Source organism: Cajanus cajan, chromosome 8, assembly GCF_000230855.2.
Source record: "Cajanus cajan strain Asha chromosome 8, NIPB_CcT2T_4, whole genome shotgun sequence".
NCBI classification, from domain to species: domain Eukaryota; kingdom Viridiplantae; phylum Streptophyta; class Magnoliopsida; order Fabales; family Fabaceae; genus Cajanus; species Cajanus cajan.
Window position 1 is genome coordinate 19004981 of NC_138524.1, and position 19974 is coordinate 19024954.

Here is a 19974-nt window from a genome sequence, read left to right on the forward strand (position 1 = left end):
GGCGAGCTTGAGAATGTGAGCCTCTAGATGACCCACGCCGGGCGGGATTGGACCGCGCAAGGCGCAATATCAGCATGTAACATATCTTTGGGTTACTGGTGCTGCGCCGGGCGTGAGTACATCTCGCTGGGCGTGGAGACTCCTTGGGAGTCTCTACCAAAGGTGGCGCCAGGGTGCAATAGGTTTTGTGCCTGGCGTGAGACCTTGGGGAGGTCTCTGCCTTCCCTGCACCAAGCTTGGGTTTGGCACGCCAGGCACATGAGACTCCTTGGAGTCTCTGTCTGGGTTTGCGCTGGGCGCAATAGGAATTGTGCCAGACGCGTTTGAGCCTTGGTGCTCTCTGGTTGGCCCACGTCGAGCGCAACCATGAGCGTGCTGGGCGCGAAGGTGATATTTGTTGTTATGCTGATATGTGTTGAACAATGCTGACAGATGTTGTTATATGCTAAGCTGAGATGAAATTGATGAATATTGCTGTGCGGTTAGAGGATAATGTTGAATTATAATATAGCTGTGCTGTGAATCATTAAGTTGTGTTGTATATTATTAAGCTATGATGTATGTTGTTATTGATGTTATTATTGTGTTGTGCTGCATGCTGATATAAATTGTTGTAGGTCGTAAGGCTGAGCTGTTGCAATCCGTAAGGCTGAGCTGTTGTAGGAGATCTCCGAGCTGATATGCGTGACGACTCATTGTGTGTTTATCGTTGTTTATGTTGTATGATATGAGCTGTGTATGTGATGAGTTGTATGCTGATAATTGCTGAACTAGATGATATGCTAAGAGCTGTAGCTGATTATAATTCTTGTGATTTTATATGTATAAGTTGATTCTTTTCACTAGCTTATCCTTTGTTGTTTCCATGTAGTTGGGACTGCAATGATCATACTATGTATTGGGAGTAGAGCAGGGTTAGGTTGGTGAGATGAGGCAAGTTTGCAGCTGGCAGATAGAGTGGATATTTGATGTTTTATTGTTTTGACTACTAGTTTGGCTACTTTTAGATGTATTTTTTTATACTTTGATTCTTAGCCCCAGATTAGATCTTGTGTATATACTTTAGTTACTTATATATATATATATATATATATATATATATGTTTGCTCTTTTCTGTATGGTGTTGTGGATGTTGTGAGCTGTGTGTAACGGCTAGGCAGGTCGTTACATAAAACATATTACACATAAACAATAAAGATTAAACTTAAGTCATTATACATCTATCTCAATCTCTCAACTACAAAACCGATGTTAGTGATTAAAAAATATTAATATGAATGGGACTTACTAACTAAAAGAGAGATTAAAATAATAGACTTATTTTATTATATTTCAATAAAAGTATTTGCTCTTATTATTTTCTATATAGTAATTAATCATTTTTTATTTTTAAGAAAAATATTAGTAATTAATAATTTTTTAGAGTCTTCCCCATCATTTAGTTGGAGCTTTAAACAGTTTTTAATTTTATTTGTCATATACCTAATTATTGTTTGAATAGATAGGGGGGGGGGAATCTCTCATTTAGATAAATAAAACCAGCGAAAAAAAATGATAAATTATTTTATTTATTTGAAACATTTATCATATAATTGTATATATAACATAGAAAATTTCTATTATATGATTTATAACCGAGAAAAGAGAGATATTTTATATCTCTTAATATTAATTTTAAAAATAATATAAAATAAATAAAAATTTAATAAAGTAAATGATGATTATTCAATCAAAGCTGTAACTCTCTTACTCATGATTGATTGTATGCGAAAAATGGTAGTTATTAAATAATGATTGATTTTCTAAATTTGTTTTTTTAGTAAAAAGGGTGCAATAATTCAACAAATATGAAAAAGAAAAAACGGTTACGCAGTATCATATATGTATTATTTAAAATCTTTTTCTATTATATTTCTTAGAATGGATGGGAATAAGCCGTGGGATTCATGATGCACTCGCATGTGAGGCTGATGATCGAGTTGTATTCATATCGCGGTTGGGGTGAATGACGTCATTCGTCCCCCTTTTCAATTAATACGAGAAATTACCTCTGCTATTCAATTGTTACAACAGATTACTTTTTAATTTAATTAAAAAGTACCTGATAATGTAAAGATTTTTAACATCTTCAAACTAATCATGATTGAAAATAATAACTGTTTAAAAGTTATATCTAAAGTTTAATGAATTTGCAGTTTGAAGATTTACAATTTTTTTAAATAATCATAATAATGGTACAAAATATTCAACACTACAAATAGTGACTAATCTTTACTTAAAAACTGTGAGCATTGAACACACACAATAGATATTTCATTTTAAACATAATTTAGATCAAAATTTGAAAAGTAGATAACTTAGTTAAAGTACCATATATGAAGCAATGTTAATTCAAGATTTATACTATTAATAAGCATCAAAATTGAACTTTTACTTACACTAGTGATATGATGGTGAAAAAAGCGGGAAAGAGAGCCAAAACAAAGAGACAGATTAGTCTCGACTGGTAAGTAACTGCTATGCTTGCAATTACTGCACAAAAGTTTTGCATGTAGTGCAAAGTGTTTTAGTTCACGCCAAAATTTCTCCCACTTCCTATTTCTACTTTAGTTTAAGCGGTGAAAGTTAATTACAACCTAGTTTGTTAATTGATGCATAATTAATTATCATATTTTTCAATGCAAAACATACATCTAATAGATTGTAGCAAGGATGCAAGTCTATAAATTAAATAATCAACAGTCAATCTTCAAAATTGATGGTTGAAGTAGATAAAGAAATTCCCTCCTCATACTTCCACCAAGCCAAGCGAAAAATAGCTCATACTTCTCAGCCCAAAAATTATAAATAAGAAAAGATAGACATTTCCCTATAAGGCTGTGGAAGGTGAATAAAGTTGTACCCAAGCATATTCATGTTTGTAAGGCAAACTTGTCTCGCAAGAGGCTTCACATGCATACACAACAATTGATGCCCAATCCAGAGAGCCCTCTTCGTTGTCAATGCCAAAGTAATATAGCAGTTGTGGCAAAATCTGGCATAACAAACATTAAAAACTCAGTATCAAAAGGAAATAAGCAAAGATTTGCTTGACCAAGCAAAAGAAATAGTATTACATGCAGAATGACATTCAGTTTAAACCACTGGTATCTAAAATAACTACCTGAAATTCACAACACATAGGTCCACTGCAGTAACTGCATCTAGGGATATCAGCATTGGATGGCCGTCCACTTGAAACAGGCCAAATTGGCTTAGCATTTGAATTCCTATAATACCTGTTTTTACCAAAACTAATTAAAATTGATAAAATCAATTTATACATGGTTAATTATATTTTATCAATTTGGTTACCCATAAAGGTGCATTGCTTTACCAGTTCAATTGATTCTTTACCAATTCTCACCAACCATTAGACTGGTTATCAATCTGACTAATGAAACTAGCCAGTTCAGTCTGGTTTTTAAAACAATGCCAATCATGCAAATATTGCATGTTCAAAATGGAAGGTATCTCTAAAATGTTAGTTAGCCAATCGGAGGCAATGAATTCTTTCTACTATTTTCCTGCTTAATTTATTTTTTATCTCCTAAGGTAAGATAATTGTCAAACATTTTCTCCCATCTGGTTTAATAAATAATCTGCCTCCATAAGGGCACATAATGAAATTCACCATAGTTAACCATTTTAATTTTACTGAATCTGAATCACCTCAACACTTGTTCAGGGGCATTGGCAATGCGTTCCTGAAAGGAGGCCCAACTCTTTTTGTCATCGTCACCCTGTTCACAAACAATATAATAAGCAAATAATATACTTAAATAAGTATATAACCTTGTTAAAAAAAGAAAGAGTATACCTTAAAGTTATCCAAAACTGAATTCATTGTGTCATCGGTCCTGTTCCTAGAGATCAAGGAATTATCTAAGGTATTTTCCTCAGATATGTCTCTATTATATTCACTTTCATCTTCAATGGTTATCTCAAATTCAGGCCACAGAGTCTTGCTTCCAACTGTATGGTAATGAAAAATGATCTCGTGTAAACTGACAGGAGCTAAATAGATGTCATAAAATTTTGTAAAGTAATGTCTATTTTATTTTGGAATGGTGTCACTGTCAGGCGTGTTTTAAGTTTCTTAGCAGATACAAATTTAAATATGATGTCACATTTCAATTCCAGTTTTTTCAAATTCAGGATTACATTGTTATGTATGAGTAATGAGCAATATTATAATTAGTTTTATCCATGTTACTTCAACTAAAAGTGAATAATAATTTTGTTACCAATGAGATACAAATAAAAAATTAAATGTTGTAATAAAAGTACACAAAACTTTAAACCATTGTGACCTTTGTGAGACTCCAAGGAAGTTGTTCCATTTTTTTTGGGTCCAGAAACAGGTGAAGAAACTTTCATCTGCTGGCAAGCAATTTTATGCCCTGAGCGCCAACTCATAACCTGTAAGTTGGAAAAGGGAAGGAATGTAATGGAAATCAAATTTATGGAAGAAAAGAACTGGATACATTTAAGCAATTCAGTTACCTGGTGTTTCTCAGAGCAATACCGTGCTTGTCTGCAACTACTACAAAGCTTATCTCCTTTCCAGGTGCCGCACCAATCACAAAGAGCAGCTGAAAGTAAGAAGAGATTTTATCAAAAGAGGTAAATAGAGAACAAATTTATTCCATAGAATGCACATACATATGGTTCAATACCCAAGTCATCAAAAGTGCTAATCCACTTGTCTTGATGGGCAAGCATGCCATATATTAATTATATATAGTATAATAATTGTAGAAATAATGTGACAAATCACAAAAAATAAGAAAACAATGCAACTATGCAATCAGTGTGTTCGGGGTAACCAAATTATGTTTTGAGAATGACATCAAATTATTTTTTTCCTGATAAAAGCATGGTGCCACTATGTGCAATAACAGAAGGAAGGATAACATGAGTATGAAGATTCATAACTCTTTTTACTTCATGCAGGACTCCCTGACACTAGTACTCAGTACTCACAATGAAACAATCATGAGCATAAGGATTGATAAATCAATATACACAAACACAGAAAGCAAATAAATATCCAACAGAAACAGTAATCTCTCTTCACCATACCAAAGCAGAAGATCTCTAGACAATAGTGAACACCTGTTTTCCCCCAGGGCACAATTTACCCTAAAAGCTTAAACAAGTAAACACTCATAAAACTCAGGAAATGAATTTAAATTAATGGTCACAAGACTCACAACAAATATTTGTAAGATGAGATTATTTTCTGCAAAATGAAGAAAAACTTTTCTAATGATGAGTAAACCAACCTCCACTGCCAGCAGGTTTGTGGCTCTCATTATACTGAGGGCATTCAGGTGAGTAGAATGGATTCACGCGAGGTAATTGACAACGGAAAACCTTCACACTTCAATAAATTATTACATAATCAGATATCAACCATCAAAGGAACTAAAACAATGGAAATATCTGTTTCACAGAGGATGACCACTGACCTTCTAGACGGCTTTTCTGGATGGCGTTTCCATTGCTCGTGCTGATCCCTGAGAAGACATTTCATGGAAGGACACATAAAAACAAACAACATTCGGTGAAATGCAGTTTCCTTCTCAGTTGGTGCATAAACCTAGCAACTCAAGAGTTTAATACAATATCACAATCAATAGGTACAACACAAACGTCAAACAATGAAACAAGGCATTGGCTTCATACCTGAAGCAAGAATTGTAAAGGTTCTCCACAAATGTCACACATAGATGATCTCCCTGACGGTATATTCAGAGGGTCAAGCCAAGCCTGTTAATCACAACAGATCATATAACCATCAGAAACTGACTCTTGAGTTCGATGAATAAAGCAAGACAGAAGCAAAGTGTAAACAATTTCAATGAGATGGCAAAGTACAGGGACTCCTCCAGCTTTGCTTGGGAAATATTGACGGTGAAGAGACCATTGATTCTTTGGCTTATCCACAAAACCAAGAGTAATAGGTTCATCTTCTTCTTCTTCATCATCATCATCATCAAAATCATCATATTCATCTTGATCTTCTTCACCGTCATTCTGGATTGCTTTGAGCTTGTCAACAGGATCTCCAATTGCATCAGTGTCCATGTATTTAGGAATGAACAGAAAGTGCTAGTCTGCGAGTAATACAAGCTTGTATAACTTGATTGAAGCAGTCTAACTATGAATCATGCAATTGAATAGGAAAACCAAACAATGGGGCATACAAAATAGTTTGCATCAAGCATATAAACTACAATCACTAACTAACTATATTTAATATAACCACAAAATTCAAAGCTTTGACAAGCTTGCAGAAGCTCCGTGACAGGAAAGAATTGACATATAACAATACAATACAATGGAAAACGATGAGAATCATAGTTTTAGTTCCCAAATTGCACATTGAATCGCACGAATTTGGTTCAAAAGAGATAGCTTATGCAAGACCTGTAGGCTCCAGGGACCGTCGTGCTTGGCTGTTGCAGCGGAGCAACGCTTCTCACGGTACAAGTGTCTTTGTGCCTTAGTGGGTATGCACAACCCTAATTGCAACGACAGCGTATTGGTTTTTTTTTTTTTTTTTTTTCTTTTAAGAACCGTTTGTTTATTTTAATATATTTATCATAAGACATATTATAGCATATAATAAATAAAATTTATTTTAATTTTTAAATATAAATATATAATGAATATAATATTCAAATATTTTAATTATAAATTCATATTTATAATATTTTTTAATGAAAGGATAATTATTGTAGTTTTAATTTTATTCTATTATCCAATTAAAAATATTTGATCGATGTGATCAGTATTTATTTTAATATCTTTATCATAAAATTTATTATATAATATAATAAATAAAATCTATAATAGTTTCTAAATGTGATTTTTTAATTAATATTAATATATAATAATTAATAAATATAATGGCTCCATTTGTTTAAACTTAAAAAGAAGTATTTATAAATAAATATTTTAAAAAAATAATTCTTTAAGAATTAAAAAATAGAAAAACACATAAAAAAATAAAAAGAGCTTATTTTATTTAAAAAATTAAACAAACAAATTCAGTATCAAAATATTTATTATAATTTTAATATATAATAACCTTATTGCCAGAATATTTATTATAAATTTTCATAATATTCTATTATAACAATTTTTAATAGAACTATGTATCTTATGTTACGAAAATTATATTTTTTTAGTTGTTAAGAATGTGTTTTAATATGTTATTAATTGTATATACTTGTTTTATTATTGATTATGAATCTTATTATGATCTACGATTAAAAAAATAATCTTTCAATTCACAATTTGAATACAGATTCAATTATACCATGCTCCAAAAGAATATATTGAAGTAAATTTAAAATTTGTTTGGATAATTTTTTTTAAGCATTTATAGAAGAAAAAAAGTAAAATAAATAAGTTTTTCCAAAAATGAAAATGAAAAGGGCTCTCAAATACCAGCTTTTCCAAAATGTTTGTTAATTTAACTTATGTGTAAGAAAATTTTATCTCACTTGAGAATCTTAAAAGTTTATCCAAATACAACTATATTGTGTTCTCAGGAGATAGTAAAGGGAACAACATCACATATTAGTATGTTGGGTTTCAGACAAATCATAAGCTCCATTTTCCTATAAGCATATATATATAAGTAGTATCAATATTTAGAGCATTAATTTTATGCATGTACTGTGATAGCTAACTAATCTGTGTTATGGGTGTAATGTAACACAGAATATCAACTATTCTATTTCATAATTCATATATATTCTTGCTTACACCATATTATACCATCTAATTTAAGAGGGAAAATACTTCAAATTTATTATCTCAAGGAGTATCATAGCAGAGCCCTACAAAATCTCAATTAACTCGATAAATAACAGTAACATGCAGAATGAAACTTAAACAGAAGCCTTTGAGACATTTAGTAGTGTTCCACAAAATTCAGAGAGGCTTGAAGGTGTAAATCACAAAGTTGTATAATCTAATAGCTTTTGTGTTTCAAGCAACGCAATTCACATGACATAACAAAGTGTTGAATTGTGTCTGATTTAGGGTTTTGGGGTACTTTTTAACAAGATTTATTATTTTTCTCGTTTCATCTATACTATTATAATTTATAAATGCTAGTGTAATAATAATAAGAATTGATTTATATTATATTTTATAATTATGATTTTCTTTATAGTTGTGTTTTCATCATTATGAAATAAAAAAATGACTAGGAATAATTATAAAATAATTGCGTATTTTAATTTGTAGATTACAATAAAAAAAATTTATGATAAATACAAAAGAATCAATGATGTTTATATAACAATATTGTTTAAAAATATGTAAATTTCTTTCTGGTGGGGGTTTGATATTCGTGTAACATTTTAAACTTTATGTAAAAAATATAATTAAGTTTTTTATTTAAACATTGGTTAGAATTTAATTTTTCCTCATTTCCATTAAAAAAAATCAAGTCACCACGTATTGATACATTTGCACCAACTTGAGAGGGTCCGTGAATAAATTAGAAATGTTAGGTTTTTTATGATTCAAAATAAATTAGGAAGATAAAATTAATCTTAAATTAAAGAGTGTTTTGAATTAAAATTTTAAAAGATTTTTTTTATTAAAAAAAGTCTTCTGATATTTAATAAAAAAATTATTTTTAATATAAACAAGTTTTATAATATTGAATCAAATATGAATTTCTTGAAACTTTGTTTGTATAATTTGTACACAATTCATTCATTTAATAATTTTATTCAAATATTGAGATTATAAGTGATTATTTTCTTATTTCTCTTCTTTATTTTTTTTTTCATGTTTCTCTCACTCTCTTCTCTTTCTCCTCTCTCTCTCCTCTTATTTTCTTTTTCGATTTTATCTCTCTCATTTCTCTCTTTTTCTTCTCTCCATTCCTTTTCAATTTTTTTTAATATATTAACATTGAAATAAATTGATCAATTTTTTTAGTTATCAAAAATTTAAATTTATTTTGAATTATTCAATATTATCTATCGTTAATGTTTTTGAATTATTAAATATTTAAACTTTGAGTAATATTTATTTTAAATTAAAAAATAATTTTTGAAATTTCAAAATTTTATATACATTAAAAAAATTGTATATGGTTAAAATTAAATTCTCTTTTCTAAGTTAAGAAATTTTTTACTTAAAATTCAAGAAATTTGAAATAAATTATTCCAACAAAATAATTATAAAATGGAGGAAATTTAAATAAAAAAATTAAAATCTTCAACCATTTCAAAATTTAAAATTTTCCGTCTATTAAATACAAACTAGGAATTTTTTCGGGATTCATGTGCAATTCTCATGCATATTTATTATATAATTAAAATTTATACTAAATTATATATATATATATATATATATATATATATATATAATATGTTTGAATACATAGATTATATAGAATTTGTATAAATAGATATTTTTAAATATATAAATTTTATTTTCAATTTATGATAAATAATTTATTTTATGACATAAAATTATTTTATTTATTGGTTATTTAATATATATATAGAGAGAGAGAAAGAGAGATTTAATCTAATGTTAAAGAAAAATTGTAGAAATACTCTCACTCAATTGTGGTTCCTGTTTAAATTATTGAGATTGATTTATTTATTATTTATATCAAAACTAATAATATTTAATTCATAAATAGATTTTTTTTTGAACATTCATAAATAATTATGATAAATAAAAATTAAATTAGATAAACAAAATTACAAATTCTCTCATAAAAAATTATAAATAAATTAAAAAAAAAACTCTTGTCCAAGATTCATATTTAATAAATATATAGGTTGATTAGTATGAAAAATATACTTTCAAAAAAAGTGTGATTAACCGAATTAATGAAAGCTTCACTCACTACTCTCTATGATACAATGTAAAGTAGAGAAGAATCAGAAGATTATTATTATTATACAAACAAAATAAAAAGTACCTGAATTAGAAGAGTGATAATATATGATCTCATCCATGAAATAAACGTAAAAATAAGAATGAGGTTGCAGCGACTGTATACTTTATTTTTGAAAATTTTGATGGGAGAGCATGTTTACTTTACGAGAAGTAATCATGCTAGATCTGCAGAACAGTGATTACTATGCTCAACATAGATTTTCCTCCATTATGGAGGCAATATTTAACGCAGGTAAACCCAAATATACTTCAATGAACTCAGGAATAGAAGCATATTCATTGGAGCATGTATATTATATAGAGAAAGTTTGTGTTAGTAACGTGATTGAAACAGGAGTAAACAAATTAGGTTTTGTCTGTTACAATGCAGGCTTCTTGTGATTTTATATAAAAATGTTAGTTGATTCTTTTTTAATCTTATTTCTTCTTCAAGTTGATTCGGTATCTGCTGTTTTAGGTACGATTAAGCCGTCAATTTTGAAGCATCCGAGTATCAATAATTTTCTATTGTTATGCTGATTCTAATATTCTATCACAGTGAATGCAACAGGACCAATAAATTATTTTTTCTGTTACAATGCGAAATTTTTTTCTGAATTAATATTAAAAGGATAAATTTACCCTATTATATCCCACTATTAAAATTTTTCTTATTACATGCAGTTTTTTTTGTGAATTTTTATCTCTAGGTAATATCTTTATGGATAATATGTTTCAGCGAATTTTAAAAAATTCGCAAGAAATTTTCCTGCGAAAAAAATTTGCAGAAATTTTTTGCAAGAAAAAAAAAAATCAAAGAAATTACTATTTGAAGGTAATTTTTGTACAATTTCTATTAATAATTCTTCAATTTCTAAATGTTTATGATGAATTCATTTGAAACATATAAATTATAAGTATAACACTCAAACATACAAAATCAGTTTATAAGGTGGATGTTGTTCCACTTTAATTATTTTATTTCTAATCGATGTGGGACTTGAGGTAAATTTTTTAATTCTTAAACTTATAAATATTTATATAATTTTTTTTCTTGTGAATTAAAATTGGCAAAAAAATCTACAAGAAAAATTACCTGTAAAATTTTTCTACCATTTAGTAAATATTACTTATGAATTTATTTTTACAAGAAAATTCACAAGAAACAAGATAAAATTCTTATAACATTTTCTACAAATATTTACCATGAAAATAAAATTCTATGATCATTAAAATTGTAGCAAAATTTGCAAAAAATAAAAAATAAAATTTGTGGATTATTTTTCATAAAAAAAATTATAAGAAATTTTTGTAAATTATTTTTCACAAATAAATTTGTAAAAAAAATTATAAAATTATTATTGCAAGAAAATTAGTAAAAAAACCTGCGAATTGTTTTTTAGGAAAAAACACTTTCCTAATAGTGTCCATCCCCATTTTATTTATCCACATTATATTATTTACTATTCATGGTCAGAATTCAATTTTCAAGGAGCTGAATTCTAACTTTTGGGTAGTGGTTCTGATGGATTTTCTTGTTAAAGTTCAATTTTTGGAGAGTCAAATTTCAAACATGGTTTTTAATTTTTTTTAAATCCATTTTTTTATAACAATAATTTAAAATTTAGTTATAATAAAAAATTTATTATTATAATAAAATAAAATTTGTATATAAAATTAATAAAAATAATATATAATATTATATTTATATATTTATTTAAATATGTAAATTTTTGTTAATAATTTTTAATATTAATAAGATAAAATAATTATGAATAAAAATTCTATCTAAATAAAATAATTTAATTAATATTAAATATTAATGTTTATTAAAATTTATAGTTAATTATTTTTAAAATTAAAGTTTTTAATATTATTTTAATAAAAAATATTAATAAAATAACAGTACTAGGGCAACATTGATGAAGATAAAGTGCATTAAATAAAAAAAATTCATAACAATATTACATAAATAAGAAAACATTGATGAACACAAACATTTAGAGTGACATTATATAAGGTTTAATCTTCGTAATGGTGTCCAGTTGCACAATAAGGGCGACATCTGTTATGTCCTAAGTTTCATCATTGTGGTTATTTGATTATCATCAAGGATCAGATATTAGAATGCAACTAAGGAACTACCAAGTTCATTAGCAAAATTTGGTTGGTAAAGAGATTGCATGTAAGTTTGTGCTGAAGATGGAGTTGTAAAATCTACTCCAAATAAGTTTGTAAACAAATCTTCTAAATTTGTTGCAAAAGAATATATTCTGTCAATTATGTTTGCTTCTTGCATCATGTTCTACGGAGGAATTGAAACATGTTGGTTAATCTCCTCATACAACAGTATGGAAGTCGTACCGATTTCAAATGTGGTGGTAGTCTTTAGCTATTGGTGGGTCCTTGGATCTTATATTAGTCATGACATAGATAGGAAATAGAGGGAATTAGCAATGTACCATTCCATGTATTCTCGTGTGTGAAATAATAGGCCTTGCATTAAATGACCCATTAATGTGAGTTCACGTCTATTGTTTCATATATGTTGATCCATTAAGCATGTTTTGTAACCCAATTTTCCTCATGTCTTCCCCTCATGTCAATTTTGTGTAGGTCATTCAAATTATTGGGTGGATAAGGGACTTCTTGGAAGAGACCAAACTGTAATTTCACTCTATCTAATTGGTGTCAATCAACAATTGCAAAACAAAGGATGGTGGCACATGAAGTTCACAATTGGGCATCTCTATATGCTTGCATGGATATTGATCTTTGTAAGTCTTGATATGGTGCCCATAAAAACTACAAATAAATTTAAAATTTTGTTACTTAAGATAATATGTAAAACAAAAGAAAAGAAGAAAGAATTAAAATTTTTGTTATGAAGATTTACCTGATCAACCTGAATGTGATCAAACATTGATTTGTACCCTAGAATATCATTGTGAGGTACATTTTGAAAGTTGAATACTCTACCTCGCTCCATTTACACAACAAAGGATATGTTGGGGGTACATTGGAAATTGGCGTGATATATTGCATGTGATGTCATGCCCAAGATTGTAATAGTAATGCACAACCACCCATTGTTTTGCTCCTAACATCCCATGCTCGCATGTACTTGCTTCATGCTTACACGCACACCACAACTTTAATATCTACATATCTCCCGTCTATAGCTTACAACAAGTTTCTAAGGTATACAAAGAACAATTTGGAAAACTCAGTATTGGCCAACTTACACTAATCCAACTTTGTGCCCAAGTCTAGAATTGAAAAGAACTTGCAAGGGTCGACCCAAGTCAAGTACAATAAAAATAGAAATGGACATTACAGAATAACAAAGTTGTGTAAAAAAATTTTCCTATTGTCACACCCTGGTCACAAATTAAAGGAAAACATGTCCAAACATTGCTCATGCATCTACTTCCCGTCATTGATTTATGTTGCCTAGAACTTATTTTCTTCCATATATCATGTCCAAAAAAATGTTAGTAATCAACTTTTATTTAACCACATTCTTGCAACTTAACAATTACAATTTAATTATAGTTCTTATTTCAATCAGTGATACAATTACAATTTAATTATTAGTTATATTTTTTATCTAATCTATTTTTTTAATAAACTTAAAATAAATTCAATGTTATTATCAACAATAATGTTTAAAATTTGTTATTAAATATGTTTTAAATACTTTTATTTAATGTTTAAATAAATTATTTTTTTGTTATTATCAATAACAATATTTCAAATCAACAACTATAACAATGTTATTTAATTTTATTTTTTATAATTTCATAATTAATTTTTATCAATAAAAATTAATATATAATATAACATAATATATTTTTATGAATTATGATTTATATTATATATATATATATATATAAATATGTACATAACATTATTTATTAATCTTATTATTAATAATAACAATTTTTATTAAAATATTAAAAACTTTAATTTTAAAATAATAATTAACTATAAATTTTAATAAACATTAATATTTAATATTAATTAACTTATTTTATCATATCAATATTAAAATTATTATAAAAAAATTACATATTTAAATAAATATATAAACATGATATTATTTATTATTTTTATTAATTTTATATACAAATTTTATTTTATTGTAATAATAAAATTTTTATTATAATAAATTTAAATTATTATTTTTAAAAAATGGTTCTTTTAAAAAAAAAGTTAAAAATCCTATTCAAAATTTGGCTCCTCGAGAACCAAATTCCGACTAGGAAATCCACGAGAACTACCATCATGAAGATCAAAATTTGGTTTTTCAGGACCGAATTTAGATCATGAACAATAAATAATATCATTTGGGTAAATAGGGTGGGCTGGGTAAATAGGGTGGGCTGGGTACAATTGGATAAATTTATTTTTTTTAATATTAATTCAGAAAAGAATTCTTACAATGCAGGTACATTATGAATTTACAGATGTATTTGTTCATCAATAATTTTCAATTGCTATGCTGATTCCTCTTTTTATACTGTTTATGCTGTTGAGCAAATGGAATAACCAACACATAAAAATGGAGAAAAAATAATGAATTCCATTATTAACATATAATTATTATAAAACACTTGATTGATCACACTCTCCGTAATTTATAACATAACTCTCCCTATTTATTTGTGATTGTAGTTGTTGTGTTTTCTCTCTCATGATTTTACAACTTCAAAAGCTATGTATTTATAATAGACTAGGGAGAATTAAAGCCACATAATAAAGATAACTATTATCCTAATTTTAAATATGTGAATTGATCAAATACATATGCTCCTTTGGTTTCCTTATGGCTGGAAGTAGCTGGACTTATTCAACAAATGCTGAATCTGTCATTTCCTGAACTAGAAGGCAAAAGCTAAAGGTAACATACAAGGTTTTAAAATAATGTTCAAGTCCAACCAAGAAATTGACCTCAGTCCTCAAGTGATTACTACGTTGAATTTAAAGTTGAATTGTTTAAACAATATTCGATTTGAGCTTTGACAGAAATAATATTTAATTAAACTTTATTTATCTTTTAACCGAATTAAAAACAGTAATATGAAATCAAAAGATAAAAAAATAAAAATAAAAAATATTCTCAACCACGATTTCACCTGCAATGACATGCTTCTTATTTTGAGGGGGTTCTACTAGTGTAATTGTGATGACATTTGTATAAATAAAAAAGGAACAGAAGAGGGCAAATTACGGAAAATACAATTCTCTAGTGAGGATACAAAAGTCTATTAAAATAGTTCATCATGATTTTACCATAATAAAATTCAGCACATGGTATTGAAAAAGTTTACCATCATCCACTTTACAAAGTGGAACTTTCTTTGGCTGCGTTTTATCATGTTCCTAGAATATTACACTACACAGGGAGCGACTGTTATGTTTCTGAAGTCAAGTCAAGCACGTCATTCATGTAAAAATCTGGCACCAATGTTTGGGATACCAACACTTCCTTAGCATGGTTCTAGCAAACAGCACATAAGGTTGTGTTAGATTATGAAAATCAATCTTATGATTTATGAACTGATATGGCATTAACTTGTACCCTCACATCCTTGACAACATTGCTTTGCCTATGTATGTTTTGCGTGAATGCAGCTACCAACAAAGAAATTCTGCGAATGGGGCAATCCATGGGAACCTCAGACACTGTTCTTTCCCGTGGCGGAAAATTCGAACTGGGCTTTTTCTCCAGAACAAGAGAGAACTCCACCAAGTACTATGTTGGCATCATATGGAAAAAAAAGGCTCGAAACGACAAGATTGTGTGGGTTGCTAACAGAGACTACGCACTTCAATCATCCTCAGCGGTTCTTACAATTCAACCTGATGGAAATATGGTGATCATAGATGGTCAAATGATGTACCGCGTGAACAAGGCTTCAAACAATTTTGATACCTATGCCATGCTTTTGGATTCTGGAAACTTGCTACTAATAAACACCTCAAATCAAGCGATTTTGTGGCAGAGTTTTGATAATCCCACGAATACCCTTTTACCAGGAATGAACCTAGGACAGGATCCTCTCTATGGTTACTCTTGGTCATTGATATCATGGAAAAGTGCAGATGACCCTGCCCCAGGAGCTTTTTCCCTGGAATATGATTCTACCAGTGACAGGGCGAGTCTAATTGTCAACAATGGTTCTAATGTGCTCTGGATTGATGATCATTCAAATGATACTATTAACAACGTTATTAGCCGAAGTGATGTGGTAAAGAACACAGGTTATTTCACTTGGCCAGTTGGTAATGACTCTGTGCTGGTGCTAGAAGTGTCTGGGGAGATCAACCAGGAGTATTGGTCAGAAGAAGAAACACGTTGGAAGTCTAAGCAGTCATCCAAGTGTGGAACCAACAATTCATGTGGAGCTTTTTCCATTTGTGACCCGCAAGCTCTTCACCCTTGTGTCTGTCTCCCTGGTTTCGAGCCACATGATGCTGATTCTTGGAGGATGGGGAACACATCCGCTGGCTGTGTCAGGAAAGCACAACTGTCCTGCAGCGGGGATGGATTCCGCCTGTTCAATGACACTCAATTACCACAAACTTTCGACGGATACAGCCAGCAAAAGATTGGTTCAGCAAGAGCGTGTGAAACAATTTGCTTCAGAAAGTGTTCCTGTGTTGCCTATGCTTACGATTTTAGAGATATCTGCCAGTTGTGGCTTGGTCCAGTATCGAGTCTAAAGAACATCTCAACATATGTGTACAATTCTGATAATCCCAATCCAGTTTTTAACCTCAGACTTGCCGCCTCAGAATTTATTAATGCTGGTAAGTTGAAGAAGCCTCCTTTTCCTTGATGTAAATATCTTTCACTTGGTTTCTTAAAGAGAATAGAACAATGACTACCAGAAGAAACACCATCACTAGTTATAAAGAAATGTGTTAGTTGTTGTAGATAGAGGACTAATGTCCAAAAAGTAGAGCACAAGAAACTAACATGTATATATAAGTGTTAGAACAGTGGATTAAGCCTAACTCAACCCTACAAAACCAGCTTTGTAAGGTAAGGGTTGCTTTTCACTTATATACTATTCAATTGCCTAATCTTTAGTCGATGTGGGACTTGGGTTTTTCCCAATAATAAGCTTTATAATTTTTATCGGATAATGAAGACGAACCAAATCTCTTAAAAGTTTACATATCGAATCTTACAATTGATAAAAAATGTTATGAATTGTGTCAAAAAAATGTGTCTGTATTTCATAGATCAGGTTCATAGATTAAAATCCTATTGTTGGATACCAGAGAATTCTCATATACACATCTTCATATAATATTGTTTATTTTGAGTTAAATTTTTATAATTTTACTTTTGGTCATCTCACAAAAATCTATCTTTATAGTTATGGAGATTATGTGTATTTTATTTATACATAATTCAGCAATGTACCCATGAGTTGTATTTCATTCAACCACAATTTCTCTATCTATTCCCTTCAGTCTCTTTCTTCGTGTCACAGCTTGGGTACATTTATGAGTTAATGCATCTGTTTTCATAATTGATGATTCTTCTCTGCAGATTCAAACGCAACAAATGGAAAAGAAAATGATTTTCGCAAGCATGAAAATGGGCTGAGGAATATCCTTTTAATTGTTATACTGGTCTTATTTCTATCATTTCTTGTATTGGGCCTATTCGTTTACTGGACTAGAAAGCAAAGGAATAAAGGTAAGAAAGAAAAATTTTCACAGTAACTGATGAGTATGACCGGTTAATTAAGCATTAATTCATCAATCAAGTCTCCTCACTTTCCAGGGGAAGATTTGCTACATTTTGATGCAAGCATGAGCATGAAAGCCGAAAGTTCTGATCTTACTGAAGGACAAAGGGGTGCGAAAGTTGAAAAGAAGGAAGTCAAATTGCCATTGTTCAGTTTTGTGAGTGTTGCAGCAGCAACTGATAATTTTTCAGATGCAAATAAACTTGGTGAGGGTGGCTTTGGACCTGTTTACAAGGCATGTTCAAAACTCTCTTAGCAATATGTTTTAACCATGTGAACTTGGAATGTAATCAATATATAGCTATGTCAAATCAATAAACACTAACTCTTACACTTCATTCTCTTATCACTTATCTGCAAGTTTGACTTTGAAAAAATGAATTTCAGGGTGTATTATTGAATGGGGATGAGGTTGCTGTGAAAAGGCTATCGCGAAGATCTGGTCAAGGATGGGAAGAGCTGAGAAATGAAGCCTTATTAATTGCAAAGCTCCAACACAACAATCTTGTTAGACTTCTTGGCTGCTGCATTGATCGAGATGAAAAGATATTGATTTATGAATTTATGCCTAACAAAAGCTTGGATGTTTTTCTTTTTGGTTTGTACCTTGACGACTCAGAACTCCTAATGTGCTACTTTCAATTAAACTCGCAAACTTTGGTTGTGACATCTTTTAATGCAAAACAGATGCAACAAAAAGAAGGATGCTAGATTGGGGAACCCGAGTTAGGATAATTGATGGGATTGCCCAAGGAATCCTTTATCTTCATCAGTATTCCAGGTTTAGGATCATTCACCGGGATTTAAAAGCTAGCAACATATTGTTAGACACCAACATGAATCCTAAAATATCAGATTTTGGAATGGCAAGAATATTTGGTGAGAATGAACTTCAAGCAAATACAAACCGAATAGTTGGAACTTAGTAAGTCAAATAAAAGAATACTATTGTTGTTATAGTAATCATATAGTTTCCTTCAAGATTTCAGTCACATAATCAAGATCAACCATGCTAATTAATCTACCTTTATGGTTGCATGTCAGTGGCTACATGTCCCCTGAATATGCTATGGAAGGGCTTTTCTCCATAAAATCGGACGTGTTTAGCTTTGGGGTCCTTCTGTTGGAGATTGTGAGTGGCAAGAAGAATACTGGCCTTTATCAAACAAATTCCTTCAATCTTCTTGGATATGTAAGTTTCTAGATTCCACTCATTTATTCTTAATATGCAATGCTGAAATTCAACTTGATTTCATAATATGTTGATGTTTTAAGCCATTTTCTCAAAAGCCAAAAGGTGCATTGATTATTTAACTTGATGGGTGTTCAAAGTATAGTATTATTATAGTCTTACCAAACTATACATGCTCCAAACATTATAATTTTGACTTTAGCTTTTTTTGGTGAATATTGAAGGCTTGGGATCTATGGACAAGAAATTCTGGAATGGACTTAATGGATCCTTCACTGGATGATAGTGATACTGCTAGTTGTAGTAAGCATACAGTGCCAAGATATGTGAACATAGGACTTCTCTGCGTTCAAGAAAGTCCATCAGAAAGGCCAACCATGTCTGATGTTGTGTCAATGATTGGGAATGACACTGTGGCTCTTCCTTCTCCTAAACCACCTGCATTTCTAAATGTGAGAGGTAATGAAAAATCAACATTGCCATGTAGCACGTCAGAAAGCTTTTCTGTGAATGTTATCACAGATTCAATAGTGGAAGCAAGATGAGTGACTAATAGAATGAGACCGTTCTCATTGTAAGATAAGTTTGTAACTTGTTTCTATTTAATGTTTACTACGTTAATGCTTCTATCCCCCTTTTCCTCTTTCTGTATTTATCATGTGTAATGAAGTTAAGAAAACCTGAGTTTGATTCCAACAGTTAATAACTTGATATGAATGTCAAAAATACTCCTTTGAATGATGGAACTGATATGTATTTTTTATTTAATTTTATTTGTCAATGACAATAAAATATAAAAAAAATCTGCTCGTATCTTCTACACTACATTTTGTAGTAGTTATACCATTCATAGATCAGTGGAATCTTGAGTTAGTTTTTTTATCCATGATCTTGAGTTAGTTGTTACCTCTAAAATGATCACAATGCATTAAATGTTAGTATATCCGAACCAGTGGACACGAACTGTAGATGAGCCAAGAAAGGTTTCCGTGGTCACACTAAAACTAGATATGCATCTGCGCAATGAGCAAATAAGTAAATTA

The 19974-nt window shown here is 29.9% G+C and overlaps 2 protein-coding genes across 2 annotated transcripts; one reads left to right on the forward strand and one right to left on the reverse strand.

Moving 5' to 3' along the window:
* Positions 1-2641: 2641 nt before the first annotated feature.
* LOC109817127 (zinc finger (MYND type) family protein / programmed cell death 2 C-terminal domain-containing protein) lies at positions 2642-6612 on the reverse strand. Its single transcript, XM_083062571.1, has 11 exons — positions 6476-6612; positions 5924-6162; positions 5732-5815; positions 5515-5645; positions 5329-5426; positions 4547-4635; positions 4354-4462; positions 3861-4015; positions 3713-3783; positions 3165-3279; positions 2642-3035 (listed from the first exon to the last, which is right to left on the reverse strand). Exons 2-11 carry the CDS (start codon positions 6131-6133, stop codon positions 2871-2873), a joined length of 1227 nt encoding a protein of 408 aa, XP_082918697.1. The 5' UTR covers positions 6134-6162; positions 6476-6612; the 3' UTR covers positions 2642-2870.
* Positions 6613-15327: 8715 nt separating this feature from the next.
* Positions 15328-19672, forward strand: LOC109817126 (receptor-like serine/threonine-protein kinase SD1-7). The gene is made up of 7 exons (XM_020382324.3): positions 15328-16786; positions 17538-17687; positions 17775-17974; positions 18127-18337; positions 18427-18664; positions 18784-18931; positions 19156-19672. Exons 1-7 carry the CDS (start codon positions 15538-15540, stop codon positions 19474-19476), a joined length of 2517 nt encoding a protein of 838 aa, XP_020237913.2. The 5' UTR covers positions 15328-15537; the 3' UTR covers positions 19477-19672.
* The last annotated feature ends 302 nt before the right edge of the window (positions 19673-19974 follow it).